Here is a 16,918-nt window from a genome sequence, read left to right on the forward strand (position 1 = left end):
TTAAAACCCTTTTGTCTCTGAGTTAGCCCCACCCCTTTGTCAACCGATTCTAAAGAGATTCAGGATCATATTGGAACTACTACTTCTTTCTTTCTTTCTTTATGCCGCTTTTCCTGGTGAGGGTCGCGGTGGCAGCCTGGAGAGTAAGGAGGATCAGACCCCCTTTTCCTCTGCAACAGGTTGCAGTGGGGGAGTATTGCTGTAGATCATTAACATCTTGATATTAATTAGTATTTACTCCATTTTGAGGGACTGTGGCAGGCTGATCTCTATTTGGCAAACTTGTCATGTGACTGAGAGGAACATCAAGTAATAGGAATTTGTTATATGTTGAGAAGTTTCTGCACATTGGCTGCCAAGCTTACTGCAACACACAGTCATACAGCTTTCTCCCCCTTGACCATTTCAAAAAGTACTTTTCAGTAAAGAAACAGACACGTGGATCACGGTGAAACAACTCATTATTAATCATTTGTATTATGGTAGCCGCCAAAGGTCCCAAACCAGGATGGGAGCCCACTACAAACACAGATGAATACACAGTCCATGTCCTGGAAAGCTTCAAATGTCTGCCATTCTGACAGGTGTGTTACAGCAAAGTTCAAATTAGTTTTCACTGGCTTTCTTCAACCAGTGTCATTGGTAGATGACCTGAAGCTGTCTTGTACAGTGGCTAGGTGCCTATTTTAAGTACAATTTGTTGAAGAGAAGTTGTATATTGTTTTTCAATCTGTGGAAGTGAATTACTTTTACTCTGATCTTCTATACAGCAGTGGATAGATTTCTTGTTGATGAAATACTGCTGTTGATGCACTGTGAATCTGAGGACATTCATGAGTCAACCTCTGGTAATTTTCCAGGAGGAGACTGTCACTATTCCAGTTCTATTCAATATTTCTCTGTTTTAAGCACGGCTGAGCTAAAGTCAGTGTGGTGATTTCCAATGCAGATTACAGATTGTTAGGGATTAACCTCCTCTTCCAACCCACTGCAAACACTCCTAAAGTGAGTTGGATTCTACCTGAATCTTGGGAAAGGTATATGATCTCCTCTGCCTCTACACCAAGAAGTGTTTTCCTGAAGAGTTCTTTCTAACATCACAAAGTGACACCTACAGTTATTTCAAATACTCATTTGGTTGGTTAGGGATATGAGGTAAATGAAAAGGCAGCTATTGGCTTTTTCACTTCTTCCTGAGTCATCCTGTCCAGAGAGGGAAAAATATGTCCTTTCTACTCGGCCAAAAGAATGGTTCCTGTTATAATCTGAAAATATAACTATCTTCAAAGAAGAGTCCAAACTCAATACGTAGGGCCAAATTCTGTTTCTGTTACACCAGCGTAACTCCACTGACTCCATCAACTCTGCTGAGATACACTGACAACAGAATTTGAACTATAGCTCAGATAGCTATAGGTCAAAGTAGCTTACAGTCTTTGTAAGGTTCTAAGTCTTACTGTGGACATTAAAGGACAACACATACATAAAAGCTGCAGTTAGTTTTATAACAACTAGTTAAAAGGACCTTAACCAGAAGGAATGTCTCACATAGCCAGATCTTCAGTTGGTGTAAATTGGAATAGTTTAATTGACTTCATGATGAAGGTCTGGCCCATGGGGTTTTAACAAAACAAAAAGAAGCAAAGCTATATCAATAAAAGCATGGCATTTTCCACCAGCAGGAAAGATACCGTACATACAGTGCATGATGTACAAATTCAAAATGATCAGATTTTTCTCACTAAAAATACACCCAGCTTGTGCCAGAAACTTTTTTTTTTTTACAGTCAACCAGTATGCTGAATTAATCTGTCACCCTAAAACAACCTAGGTCATGCTAATCTAGACTCGACAGGAATTTGCATTAAATTTCCTTGAGTACACAATCATCATCATAATTACATCCATCAGTCTCAAAATAAGTCTTTGCCTAGCCTTTTATTTTTTATTTTTTTGGCAAATGAATCATCTCTTTGGACCATGTGGACCAAATTCAGAGGAGAGTTTAAGTAAATGAAGAGGGAGTAAAAGTGAGTATAATTTACATCCAGCCCTTCAATGTATATGTTATATCAACTTAGATTCCATCTAGACTCCCTTGATTTACTTGCTTGGACTTTCACCACCTTATTATGTAATTTACAGGTCCCTTTGCACACCACCTTAGAATCTGAGTCAAAGGGAGCCTAATTTGTATAATTCACTGTACTGGGGTGTGCACCCCACACCAGCCCTTTTAGGGTTATCAAGGGCCTGAGAGGCCAATTAGTTACCTGGCAAGATGCAGGGTCAGGGTTAGTTAAGAGTGACGTCCTGCTGGGGAAGGACTGGGACAGCATTATAAAGCCAGGAGGCTGAAAGCAGAAGGGAGATGCAGGGGAAGGAGTCCGCAGTCACTCCCTGGAGGAGGGAGACCATCAGGGATAAGGAAGAAGTCCAGGCAGAGAGTAAGCCTGGATATCCTACCCTAGAGTAAAGAGTCTGGCAAGAGGCTAGGGGTGGTGAAGTAGTCACAGGGAATAGAGTAAGCTCCAGTGGTAAACCCAGAAACAGGCAAGAAGATGGAGAGGCTGGGTAGGATGGAGCCCAGTAAAACAGCAACTGGGAGTAGGACTGAGCAGATCTAGGCTGCTGCTTGAAGAATCCCTGGACTGGAACCCGGAGTAGTGGGCAGGCTCGAGTTCCCCCGCTAGCCACTGGTATAGTGGCATAGAGCCCCAAGCTGGGGATGAACAGCCTCAGGAGATGGCATTTGGGTCATTTGTCCTGTTGGATTTTGTAACTCTAGAAGGGGTGGATTAAATGGTGACCTGGCCAGAGAGCCAAGTTACAGAAGCAACTCACAGATCAACACGCAGCAAGGAGGCACCGGATGCCGTGAGAGCTACATTCCCAGACCAAGACGCAAGGAGGCACACTAGTGGTAAGTGGCAACCCTGTTACGTTCACATACTGAAGGGTGAGAAGAGAGAGCTGAACAGAGAAAGCACCTCATAAGCAGGTGCTTCTTGAAGGTGGTTACTCTGTACTTTAACTTACACTTTCTAGCCATGTGTAAGGATGAGTGAATGTAAAGAAGTCTAACTCAAACCACCTTAAACATTATCTCTGAATCTGACCCTCTGTGTCTAGTCCACAGCTCAGGCCATTTAAATCTATCAAAAAAGTGCTCTTTCAATTTGAATGCTAGAAAATTGTTAAGAGCAAGTGAACTCAGCAATCATACATGTACTGAGGGCGTCGCTGGGGGGCAGGGGAGGAAGATACGTGAATTATAAAAGAGGGGAAACAATCAGGCAAATCCTTGAGAACGTCTTCGTGTCTCCAGATACCCAACTTATGCCTTTCACAGTTTTCCAAGTTATTCAACATCAGCATCATTCTCCTCTAAGTCATGTAGCTCACTTGGGATCTGGATTTCAATTGTGCTAGCATCAGAACCTAGCAAAACAAAAGAGAAAGGACTCTGTTACTTTCAGGAATAGGTGGAAATAATTATTGACTGGGTTATTTAAAAAAATAAGATGGCAAAGTGCTAGTTCTGTTTAACAATATACGGTAGGAGTCTCAGCACATAAGCTTTCAGACCACAGAGCTCTTTGGCCAGAAGGTTTATGTATTCAGACAGACAGTATGTGAGGCCAGCAAAAGTTATCTTTATCTATCCTGTGCCTTGTTGCTTTCAGTGTAATTGCATTCCTAGGGAAACGGTTGATTGCATTGCCCAGTGAGCTATTGGGGAGCTAGGTTATTAAACTTAGAGTACTTAATGTGATTGTGGGAGAGTCTGTGAGCGTTGGCCAATAATTTCTGGTGCCTTGAGCAAAGATATTTGTTAAAGCAACAAATATGCGGATCTCCCTGTCACATGGGGGCACATGATGGGGGAGGAGGGATGAAGTTCATGACATTTCCACAGAAACTGTGGTATTTTGTTGAACACTGTAGCCTGAAGGGAGATAGTTGGCTTTTTAAAAGAAAGTTCACACAAGATCTGCTGTAATAGGCCACAGCGCATTGCAGCCAGTTGCTTGTACATTTTCCTAGCTGAAATTAACATCCACCTAGGTTCAGATATTGTTGTTAGCTCTGGTACTACTTGGGAGTGTGACAAGTAGGACAAGAACACTTCATCTAATGCAGGTATGATGGAATTTATTCTTTATGCTTCTTGAACAAAACGTCTCAGAGCTAAATGGTTTTAAAATGCTACCTTATTTTTAGAGAGAGAGAGGTTCTTTACACATTTCCATGGTTTCTCAGGATGCTGCAGAACAGGTGTACAGGGGCCTTTGTCCACACACCCTGTACACATCAGCGCTAGATTCTGCACCAGCTTCAAATAGGCCAGGGAAGACAAGAAAGGGAGTGAGAAGCTAGAATAGGAGGTGGGATAAGAGACTGACTGTGTTTTTGTGGATCCAATGGCTACAAGTCCAACTTGTATGGATGGATAGATGTTATGGTCTCTACTGCCTGGAGCCTGCTATTTGGAGTAATGGATCCAGAGCTCCACAATTCCCCACCCACAGACTGAGATGAGGCATTACCTTTCCAAACCCACACACTATAACTGGTTCAAAAAAGAGTTAGATAAGTTCACGGAGGATAAGTCCATCAATGGCTATTACCCAAGATGATCAAGGATCCAACCCCCTGCTCTGGGTGTCCTAAGCCTCTAACTGGCAGAAAATTGGAGTGAACAACAGGGAATGGATCACTAGATAATTGCCATGTTCTGTTCATTTCCTCTGACACATCTGTCATTGGCCACTTTTGGAAGACAGGATACTGGGCTGGATGGACCATTGCTCTGACCCAGCATGGCTGTTCTTATGTTCACACTTCTCCTGCTCAAAGCCCATTAATCCATGCTTTGAGGTGAGGTAAATTTTACGCAAAGGGAACACTCTCTTTAGGTAAGCATTAAAGCATTGCACTCTCAAAATACTATCAACCCCATTATCCAGCACATGCCACCTGAGTGGTGCAAAGTAGTTCTGAAGTCAATTAATCCAGCCACTGGAAGATTCCCACTGTAAAAGTGCTCTGTTTTGTTGTATTTCCTACTGCTAGATAACTTAACAGTGGCATTGGAGTTGTAACAATATTCCTACTGCTAAAGTCCTAGCAAAAAATGTGTTTTGTGGGGTGTAGAACATGATAACATTTGCTCTTTGGCTACTACAAAGGAGAACAGCATCTTGGAAACTAACTCTCTAGTTCATCTTTAACTAGATCTTCACATTTATAAATGGAAGATGGAGGCTCCTTTCATACACAAAACTTGAAATAACCTTTCTGTGGCACTTAACAGTATTGTTTGTTGCCTGAATACCATAGAAACACAAGCTGTTGGGTTTATTTTTATTTGACAGTTACATGCTAATTGATATAATTTCTAAATCAAACCAAAGTTTTGTTTTTGTCATGGTTTTTACCATTGGCCATGAAAGGCTAAATCATTTCCTTTCTCTCTCGGCCAAATTCATCCTGGTGTAATCCATCCTATGTATCTAAAGTCTGTTGTGGTTTGAGGTTTTACTCAGGCTAAAAGAATACCATCCTTTAACTTGGGAATGTAAGTAAGAGAGTGATTTCCATTCAGATGAGAGAGAGAGAGAGAGAGGCACAAATGGATGTTAGGAACATTATGTTTGTTAACAGAATGCAAACCTCTTTAACAGGTGAGTGACCAAACCACCATCTGGATTCATCCAGACTTTCCCAACTTATCCACCCTTTGCCCTAGCATCCCCATGTGTAACTGCTGTATATATGATCTTGATAAACCCTTCCCCTGTCAAGGTCAACTGAATCTTGGAAGATGATGCACCTCTCCTCACATACATATTATGCTGCCTTTAGGAGTACAAGTCTTGTAGTACGGCAGAAGAAATAGGCATCCTAGACCAAAGCCATAGTAAGCATTTTAGATTCTAATGCCTCTTCAGTGTATATATAATCGGGGAGATCAGAGGAAGGATTTAAGAGATGTACAGAACACGTAAACAATTAACAGCTAGAGGAACCTCAAATGTGTAGCTTTGGTGTGCAAGAACTTTACCTCTTTGCATTTCAGCCATACAATTAGCGTGATCATCTGTATGAAACTGCCTGGGCAAAATGTAGCCCCACTCTACCCCGATGGATAAATTCAGGCTGGTTTGGGAAAGCACATCCCATGATAGCAGGGGATAAGATACACTGTGTTCCTGACCGTTTGCATTTTACTGTTATAATTAACACAACCTAAAACCAAACGTCGAGTTTGTGCAGAGAACATATATTGTGTATTTGTGTTTAATAATCCAGCTTGTTGTTGTCATATAGCTTTTGGAACATAGTTAGTTTAATCATCTACCATGATGCACAAATACCCATATCATGAGGATTCCACTGCATTAATCGTTTTATTCCAAATTATGTTCTAGCTTTGTTATATTATTTATATATTTTACAATGTTATTTATTCAAGTGTTCATTCAGCTGGGCTTTGTTATGCTCTGGTGTGTGCAAAATACGATCATGTACAATTAATTGTGGGTATGTCCCTAACCTATGTTGTTTGAGCTGAATGTAACTTGCTGGACAATTGTTTTGAATGTATAAGTGCTCGGTAATTTGGTCCCTGGCCCAATCACCATTCCACATCTACCTTTCAACTGAGAGTCACGGACACCCCAATGTCCCAGAGAAAAGTGTTGACTGGCCAGTAAACTGTAGATATTACTATTAATTAGAGCCCAGACTGCCCTGCCCCGACATGGTCTAAGGCAGAAGCCACATCTCATGTGTGTTCCACAAGACCCTGACTCAGTCTACTGTCCTACTGTGGATTGGATTTTATCTCCACTCTCCCTGAGCCACCTTCCCAATACTAATTTGAGACCAAACACTCTAGACATAGGCCAGCAATAAATATTTCCACATTCAACCTGAAAATACTCCCAGTGTGCTCCCAAATTGAGCCTGAGACAACCCCCTACCTGATATAGGCTGGCTGCATGATTTATCATCATAAAAGCCAAGACCATACAACTGTAATTCATCTACAAAATGGGGAAGACAATTCTTTATCATGGGATAAGTAGTAGTGGGTCTCCTACCCAGTGAGAGTGGATAAGCAGAGTTCAGGTCAGCATTGGAAACATAGCTGTATTTCCTGACTTGCTGTGAGGTAGGTGTTTTACACTACTGGTCCCACATTCTAGCTTCCTGACTCTCAAACATTTGTTGTTAATGTTACTTTTGAATTTCCTTCTAACTAACTTCTGGAGGAGAGGAAATTCTTACAAAATAAAATATCCTGTTACATGCAAATGGCCCTACTAACAGAAAAAAGGTGTGGGGCTGGGGAGAAAAAAAGATAGACTGATTGTTTTTAAAGAGTGTGATTTTAAAGATTTTCTACGAAGCAACTGCAGCTCTTTAAAGATCAGTCCCAGCATTTATCAATTTACTGTATCTCCTTTTTATTGAATATAGTCAGATCACATTTTTTTTAGCTCCAACTAAGCCTGCTTTTCTGACCTTCCTGGAACTCTCAGCAGTATGGCTATTATCATTCTACTCTTTAATTTAAAAAAAGTTACACCGGTTTTCGATGATCTATTTATGCTTAAACATGGTTGTACTAGAATCAGTTATAACACAGTTTGGACAGCCAGTACAAAATTGTTTGAATTGACTTAAAGATTTGTTCTAACCTATGCCTGGACTACCATGTTTTTTAAAACTGGTGCTCAGTTTGGACTGGTCAGTATAACCACACAGTAACCTAGAAAGAAAAGGAGGACTTGTGGCACCTTAGAGACTAACAAATTTATCTGAGCATAAGCTTTCATGAGCTACAGCTCACTTCATCGCATTCAGTGATAACCCTTGTTTAAACCATGCACAAGCACTGTAGACTGAGTCCCAATAGCTAGTTAACAATCAACCTGTTTTAACAAGTATTTGGGCACAGGTGCGTAGACACCACAGTGCTGAGCACAATAGTTAAGGAAGGAAATAAATATTCTTGATTGAATTTCCTGGAGTTCAGTAAACTAGGAAATCAAATAGACCATTCCTCTGGACTGCAGGTTACATTTCACTGTCTTTTGGTTGGATTTAGGCACCAAAGTCATTTAGATGACTGAAAATTATACTCTGCATCCCTTAATGGTTTAAATACCAGACTGCACTGTACGAAAAGACTATATTCCTATTAATTGCAACCGCATTTAGATAAAAGCACAGTTAAATATCCCACTAAAATTAAAATGGGCAGGGTAAAACAAGAGTTATTAAGCAGGGTTCTATATGCAAACAATGCAAATTCATATCTGTGCCAAAGTTGTGTCTTTCCAACATTTGAACATTGTTTTAAGGATGACAATTTTGCGTCCCTACAATCCTAGCGATAGAATTCCAGATACAGAGCTGCTCTCCTGAAAGTCAGGCAAGGGGCCAGAGTTAGAAAAACCCAACACAATAGTAATTTGTTTATTAAACAAAATAATATTCTGCTGAAGTACAGTTTACAAGAGAGGTTAAAACAAAAATGTACGAAAAGAAATCAATGAGGTTAATTAAGAAACACTGAGCTTCAAAAAGACTGCTGCCAACATAATGGAAAGCAATCAGGCATTCATCAAACAGAATCATCTTCTCTCACACTCACTACAAGGGGACTGAAGACATAAGTTATCTTTTATGCCTCCAGGAAATATGTAGGATGTGACAGATGACAAGGCCCCAGCCAAGCCCTGGAGCAAATAGTGATGCACTCTGTGCTGTCGTTAATTAAGGGTCATGGCAATGGGAGAGGTAACATTCAGCTTTATGCTATGCAAACTACCAGCCTTGATAGATAGGAGAGTTTCTGGATAACCTGTCATCACTGATAGTGTTACCTTCAGACAGCATGCTTAAGGCCTCATCGGTCTGCTGGCTGCTGGCTATTGTTGTCTTCTTTGAGTTGTGGATGTTGCTTTGGTAGTTCACAGAGGATCCAACAGCAGAAGGGTAGCCATTGTCAGCAACAGCTGATGTGGACATTGATTCCCACGGTATTTCTCTCTTTTGCCACTTCAAGTTCAGTTTCCACCCAGTCCAGCCATAAAAAGCGAGTGTGAAGAGAAAGCCTTGCATTGGATTCAGCACTCCCTGGAAAAGAGAAGAAAGGAGAATTGTGATGGGAATTAAAATCAACAGAGTGGTGAATTTCAAGCCAAGTGAAACCATTCCTGTGCATTAAGGGTACATCTACGCTGCAATAAAAAATTCACGGTGCCAAGTCTCAAAGCCTGGGTCAGCTGACTTGGTCTCGCAGGACTGCAGGCTATACAATTGCAGTATAGACATTAGGGACCAGGCCGGAGATGTCTACACTGCTATTGTATAGCCCAAACCCCACAAGCCCAATTCAGCATGCCTGGCCATGCCTCGGGTTTTTTATTACAGCATAGACAGAGAGACTTTCCTCACAGTGAACAAATTGCTGCCTCTGAGAGATGTTGTAAAACTCACCCATCTGCATCCAGATGAAAGTACATGTTATGTTTCTTCTAGCCACAAGCAAATCAAGGTAAGAAACCAAAGGCCTTGTTCTGGTACACAATAACACTGAGAACACAAGGGGTCAAATGCTTGCCTGGTTTGACCTCAGCTACTCCACTGAGTTGTATCAGGGATAAATATGGCCCTCAATGTGCTTTAACAGTCTCCACTGTGTCTTATGAATTTTATTTTACATGAGCAATTATAAAACTTCAGTGAAAGCAGAGCCAAACATATTGAGAGCAGCCACTCACAGATAACCAAGTTCTTAAACAGTGATCAGTCCGCTTGTAACTGCTGCTGACTCATGAACCAGTCCATCATGGTTGGATTAAAAAACTGGCCAGCTGAGACAGTCTCTCAAGAATCACTTCTGTCCCCACTTCCTTGGATATTTGGCAAGTAAATGCTTTGGATGTTTCTATTTTTCTCCTGGGAAATCAGCACTTTATTTTCATAGCCAGCCTACAAACAGTTCATTCCTAGACTTGACCTCTTGCCCTCCAGGCCAGCAAAAGCCGAGAGCTGTGTCACATGAGTGTGTTCAGCCCTTGGGAGAGAAGGGGGCACCATGTGAGTGGCATCACTTACTCCTTTAATACAGGATGAAACCTGGAAACGGAGAGGTAGGTACTTGGGGGTGCCTGGTTGCTTGTCAGAAGGAAGCAGAGTGTGCTGGGGGAGTGGGAAGAGTAATTTAACCCTTGTAACACTAATGTAGGATAAAATCTGGAAAGAGAGAAATAGGTCCTCGGAGATGGAGGTGCCAGAGTATCGTGTGTGTTCTGGGAGTGGGGGGCATGTTCCATACACAAGAGGCGTACATTCATCCATAATACTGCAGGCCAGATTAGCCAGGCTCAGCTGCAAAAATTGAAAGGTGAATACTGATGCTCCACTGACTGGCAGATTTAGAAACAATGCTTGTAAAGGAGCCCTGGTGAGTCCTCTGTGGGCAGAGGGCTGTAGCCAAGGCGCACATAGACACAAAAATAGGGGAGGCAGTTTTAAGAGAAGAAAAATTGGTGGTAACATGGGTTAAACTTGCAAGGGAAGCAATGGATTCTCCAGTTCTTGACATCTTCATATCAAGACTGGATGCCTTTCTGGAAGATACGCTTTGGCCAAACAAATTATTGGGCTCAGTACATGGATAAGTGGGTGAAATGTAATGGGCTGTGATATATAGGAGGTCAGATTAGATGATCAAATGGGCCCGTCTGGCCACAGATTCTTTAAATCTCTATAAGAATCCCAGAAAGTGGGAAGGGAGGGAATTATTCAGAGCTAGAGCTATGCCATAACTCAAACTAAAAGAGTTTTAGTGCCTTTCACATGTTTAATGTCCACTTAATAAAAACACTCATCCAAATATATCCTTGACCCTCCTCTAGAAAATTGTTCTGTCATTTCAAAAAGAAAAACAAAGAGCATGTTTTTACTAAGAGGCTTTGCAGATATGTAAGATCTCCCCAAAGAAGCTACCTGCATCATCAACTCCAGAATAACCCCTTTTGACTATTCCAGGAACATTACGCTATGGGGGGATGGGTAAATCACAGTCCAGTAATGGTCCAAAATGCTTTAGTAGTGTTCCTACAGTATTTGAGATCATTGCTCTGAAAGACCACTATATTTTTCTCTCAAGTAATTATTCTCTCTATATACAGATGTTTTCTACATAGCAGCTTTAAGGAGCAAAGCAAATAACCTTCATTACAAATACAGACTGAAATTGCTAGTAAGCACCCAAGTTGTTAGCCTGTATTCAGTAATCACTGGTGGAAACTCTGTAGTCTGTTATTCAGGAAGACACAATAGATGACCATAACTGTCCTTTCTGGTCTTAAAAATGAATGAATCACCTTGACTTCAGTAGGGATGCACAGAAGGGTCAGTCAGGGCAAAATGCATTCCTTCATTCTTCTTGCAGAGTTTCATATGAAGAATAGTTCCTGTGACTTGGAAAATGTTCTCCAATTTTTTTTGTATGGAGTGGTGATTATATTTTGAAAGAAATAAACAATCATTACAGTGGTGCTGCTTCCTGTCAGACAAAAGCTACTTCCAAGACTAATAAAAATCATGGTTGACCTACCATTATAATCCATGTGATCAGTGCAGCATTTCTGACATTTTTCAGGGGGTTTCCATTGATATCTGGCTGCATTTCAAGGTAAAACAACAGGCTCTCATTGATGATGTTCGATGACCAGCTGTTGCAGGGATAAAGAGGAGAAAAAGAAAAAGACAGATTTTTTTTTTTGTATATACAGTAGTTTCTTTACCAAAGCATAATTGTGGTGATTGTTGGCAGGGAGAGGGAGAAATCTGTTGGGTTTTTTTAAATGCTAAAGCTTGTGGCCAACAATATGAAGGAGCAGCAGGTCTGGGAGAATATGATCAGGAAACAAAATCCTTTTCCTAACCCAGCCTGAGACAAAGAAATAGACATAACCAAACAGAATGAAATCCTAGCATTCCACCCTGCTGCAGGCTGATAAAATGCAGAATTAAATCAGGTTGATTAGAAAATACAAGACTAGAATGTACTACAGTCTATAATGGAGAATGTCATCATCAGCACCTTCTTATAGTTGCAGCCTGTGACATGGTGTACCAGGCATTTGTTGCTTCCGACCAAAGGCCTCACTGCCTTGGCATACCCTGGCAGAAGAAGGTGCCTTGCCAGAAGGGAAGGGTAGTGAGTTCAGACATTTAGTGGTTGCCATGATCAGCTGCAGGCAAAACCAGAGAGAGTTGGTCCTCCAGATCTAGCAGGACCGGAAGCAGGTAGAGGCCAATCACGACCCAGCAGGCCAGATAAAAAGCAGTGGCTGTATCTAGTACAGGCCAATTCTGGGTGAAGCCAGAAAAGGGAAAGAAGGCTTTTCCTGCCCTAACCCAAGTAACCTGACCCAGTCAGAGGCCCAACCTTGACAATGTTGGGTCTCTATGAAGGGTTAGTGTTTATATTGTGGGCTTTAATGCCCAGGTGGCTATTTTGAGTTAGGATTTAATTTGTGTTCTGTTAACCCTGGAAGGGGACTGGACTGAGACTTGAGGAGCTGGCCTCTGGGCCATGGAGGCAGCTGACCATTGCAGAACTGGGACAACAAGGGGTGTTAAAGAGGAAGAGTCTTGCAACATTATGTCCTGACACAAGGGGGCATTCTGGTATCAAGGTCACATTATAATACGGCACATAAGTAGAGTTGCAATGTTCATACATACGCTAAATATATATAGCATTGCTACATTGCTGCACATCATTTCCTAAACAACCACAAACTTCAAAGTTAAATTAAAATGGACTTTAAAAGTGACATCAAAAGAGGATTACAGATGACTCTGAAATTGCCATAATGTACCAATAGTTCTTACCAACAAGGGCAGCTCATGGTCAGATAGCAAACATCAAGTTAAATGAATCAATAATCTTCAGCGCCAAAGAGAGGCTATGTCAGAAAGCCCAGGTTTTAGCCCTAGTGAACAGACTTTAGTGCAATTTTTCTGTATTTCTCCTGCATAGTCAAATGGGTCAGGCTGGTTTCCTAAGTCCAGCATTTGTTTAAAAAAAAAAAAAAAGGATTTTGCCATTTTCTTTTTGCAATCAAGTTCCCATTCTATATGAAAACCTCATGTTTTTCTCCCTCCACCTTCCTCCCCTCATTTCTTCCCTGCTCCATTCCCCCAGCCTGTCCACTTTAACAAGCTGCTCCATGCATGACCTAAGGTACATCCAGGGCCGGCCCATAACATTTTAGCACCTAAGGTAGGGAGCTCAAATGATGCCCCCATGCCCCCTCGCTTCGGCCAAAACTTTGAAAGGTCTCAATTCTGCCTTCTTCCTGTTCAGCTCCTCTCATGGTTCTGCTCTGCTACCTACCCCAATAAAGGAGAACTAACAACTTAAAATGCCTAGTTCAAAAATTTTAAGTGACACTTAACTTTCAAATGCCTGAACAGCAAATGTAACTTTTCTTGTCTGCATAGTTAACACTGACATTTTTATCTGTTTGAATAATCAAAGTGGTGCTTTCCTTGCCTTCTTGGTTGCAAAGATTTGAACTTCTTCCTGAAGGTCCACAGTCTGGGCCAGCTCATGCTCTATTGAGATGGTTGCAAGACCGACCAGCCTCTCCTGTGTCATTGTGGAGTGTAGATGTGTTTTTATTAACTTCAGCTTGGAGAAGCTGGGTTCTCCACTGGCAACTGTTACAGGAAGTGTTAGAAGTATGCGCAGAGCAACGAAAACATTTGGAAAGAGGGTGGTCATCTTGTTTGTGCACATATATTCCAGAACAGCCTTTGGAGTTGATCCTGCTGAAATGTATCTTGAAAGGGCTTTCAGTTCATCACCTAAATCACTCACATCAATATCGCGCATGTCATCATGTGTCAACACTGTCTCTAGTGCCCTGCATTGCTGGTGTAAGTCTTCTTCAGGTATAGTGAGGAGTTTTGGAATATCATACAACATCCCAAATATACTGCTGTGTTCCTTGAGCTGCATGAAACATTCTTCAACTGACTGTATTGCACAGTTTAGCACCTGGTTAAAGAATTCAACTTTGAATTGTTGTTTGGGGTTTCTTATGGGATTATCCCGTGCCTTGTAATCAAAATGTCTTCTTCTTCGGTGACTCTTTCTCACAGGGTCACCAAGCAATGCTCTGGAACTACTCCATATGAAGCCAGTCAGGACTCTGGGGGAGCCGCCTCTCTGTGAGCATACTGTCTCCAGGACAAGAAGCTTACACAGCTTCGACCTTCCTGGGTCTGACCTCGGAGCATTCAGCATCCCCTGCTCCACCATACGCTTTCCACAGCGAGTCCACAGAGGCGGGGCTCCTGGGGAAGCCAGAGGGTCCTGCACCCCACTTCTGCAGTCAGACGTGACTCTCAGCCAGTCAGTAAAACAGAAGGTTTATTAGATGACAGGAACACAATCCAAAACAGAGCTTGTAGGTACAGAGAACAGGACCCCTCAGTCAGGTCCTTTTTGGGGCCAGGGAGGCCAGACCCCGGGTCTGGGCCTCCCTCGCTTTCCCCAGCCAGCTCCAAACTGAAACTCTCCTGCCCCTCCTCTGGCCTTTGTCTCTTTCCTGGGCCAGAAGGCCACCTGATCTCTTTGTTCTCCAAAACCTTCAGTTGGCATCTTGCATGTGAGGGTCCCAGGCCATCAGTTGCCAGGAGACAGGGTGTCGACCATTCTCTGTGCAAACACCATCACACTGGCCCTCAAGGGCTCTGCAACAATCACACACCCTTATCCCACCACTTAGATACTTAAGAAATGCATAGGGGAAACTGACGCACCCACACAGTATTCAGTGAGAACATTAAGTACAGTCCCACTTCGTCACACTCTTGTATTCTAGAATGGGTGGGAAAATAGCTTCAGTGTGAAGTTCCTCTGCCAACTTCTGTGCACTCTTCAGAACGTTTTGAAATCCCTCATCTGACCGGTAAGATGTAGGTATGACTTTGCTTTGTCCAGTTGTTCCATTGCTCCATATATATCAAGGTCAACACCTTAGAGTCTCTTGCTTACAACATTTATTTCAAACAGTATGTCATGCCACAACACTAAGCCGCACAGAAATTTGAAGTTATGTATGTTTCTGGTGATTCCATTTCCCTCTGCTACTGTTCTCCCATGAACAATTCCTGTCATAGCATTATCCTCCATAATGGCAACTATGGCATCATCTGTCTTCCTAATTTGGTGTTTGATAGGCTTTATCGCCTGTACTCGACTTTCCCATTGTGTGTCACTCAGTGGTTTCAGTGTCAGAGAGGATGTTCACAGATGTTGCTTCAAAATTTGCCATCGATGAGATGATGCAGAGAAAAATACATAGATGCTTTGAATTACATTAAAAAATTCAGCAGCCTCACTAGAAGCTGATGCTGCATCACTGACCACCAAGTTCAATGAATGAGAACTGCATGAGACAAGGGATCCATGTCTGCACTCTGTTCTTTCCTCTCATGTTGGCACCATTATGGTAGCCCTGGCCTCTCATGTCAGCTATCGCAATTTCTGTATCTTCCAGCTTTTTAAGAAGCATATTTGTCATACCAGTTCCTGTAGTATCGTCAATGTCAATACATTTTAGAAAATGTTCTCTGACAGTCACCATTGCAGGGACATTTTCACTAGGTACTGTTGTTGTTACAACATCTTGACTTAAGGAACTAAACTCAGCAGCAGCTGTTTCTTGCGCCTCCACCACACTCTTCTCTGATCTACACTTTTCTGCAGGAATGTGCAGGGTTACATCCATTTGAGATGGAGATATGGATGCTGCGGTAGCTGCCCGGTCACCTGCACTCTGACTAACTGGAAGATCAGGCATCTTCTCACCACTCACATCCTCACTGGGGCCGGAAGGCTCACCGTGAACATTTGTGTCTATGTATCTCAAGAGAGCTCCTTCCTGCTTAGATAGAAAAGCTTCCTTTGCTTTCTTTCTTTTTCTGAATGCTGTCCCAGAGGGGCATTTTCTTCTTTCACTCATGAGTGCTGTTCTGTCCCAGCTATAGTGGCTCTCAACACTCTATGGAGGGGACAAATAAGCAGGCTGGTAGCAGGGCCTGAGTGAGGGAAGATATCAACGTCTTAAGGACCTATCTGGCTCCTACTACTTCAGTTGACTGCCTGTTCTCCTCAAGTGGGTTCAGGGAAGCAGCAGGACACAGGAAGCTCCCTGAGAAGCTGGTGTTAATCAGTCCAGGCTCCTGGGGGTGCTAGAGAGGTATTAAGAGGCTCCTCGTCCTCTCTCTCCCTGCAGCTCCTGCTGCTTTCTGTTATTCCCTCTCACCTTTTCTCCTGTCTGCCTGTTATGTCTCTTGTGCTTCCCTTCCTCCAGCACAGCACTCCACCATCTCTGTGCATCTAGAGCAGAGAGAATACATGTGCACCAGCAGCAAACACAATTTTCTACACTCTGGGTCCTAGTGGCGCCCCCGCCCCCACAGTCTGGCACCTGAGGCGGCCACCTGAGTTTGCCTCACGGTAAGGCCAGCCCTGGTCACATCCCCTCTTTGACACTGTTTCCTTTCCTTCCCTATTTCTGTCTTGTCTGTTTAGACAGCAAGTTCTTCATGGCAGGGACCATCAGCTGCGATGTGTTTGTGTGGTGCCTTGCATGATGGACTCCCAATCTCATCTCAAATGTGCTCATGTAATACAAATAGCAAATAATAATTTCTTCCTCCGAAAGGATGCTCTATTTTTGTTCAGTCAGTCAACACCTGTCACTCCCAGTTGTACTCCAGAATCTTTTGCACTAGCTGAAGCATACTTTATAAGGAAGCTGCCACTGCAGAAAGGCAAAACTGTGTTCCAAAGAAAACTCTCAAA

At 42.5% G+C, this 16,918-nt stretch overlaps 1 protein-coding gene across 2 annotated transcripts in view; it reads right to left on the minus strand.

The window, feature by feature from the left end:
• Positions 1-491: 491 nt before the first annotated feature.
• Positions 492-16,918, minus strand: part of GPR143 (G protein-coupled receptor 143) — a 34,383-nt gene continuing 17,956 nt past the window's right edge. Inside the window, exons 7-9 of one of the 2 annotated variants that reach the window (XM_084617255.1) lie at positions 11,645-11,762; positions 8,901-9,153; positions 492-3,441 (exon numbers count right to left, since the gene is read on the minus strand). In XM_084617255.1, coding sequence (XP_084473381.1) covers positions 3,362-3,441; positions 8,901-9,153; positions 11,645-11,762 — 451 coding nt within the window. In that variant the 3' untranslated portion in view covers positions 492-3,361. Of the gene's footprint in view, positions 3,442-8,589; positions 9,154-11,644; positions 11,763-16,918 lie in introns of those variants that run through there. The other variant, XM_084617256.1, reaches the window with a different exon arrangement.

Source organism: Lepidochelys olivacea, assembly GCF_965140295.1.
Source record: "Lepidochelys olivacea isolate rLepOli2 genome assembly, chromosome: 1".
NCBI classification, from domain to species: domain Eukaryota; kingdom Metazoa; phylum Chordata; order Testudines; family Cheloniidae; genus Lepidochelys; species Lepidochelys olivacea.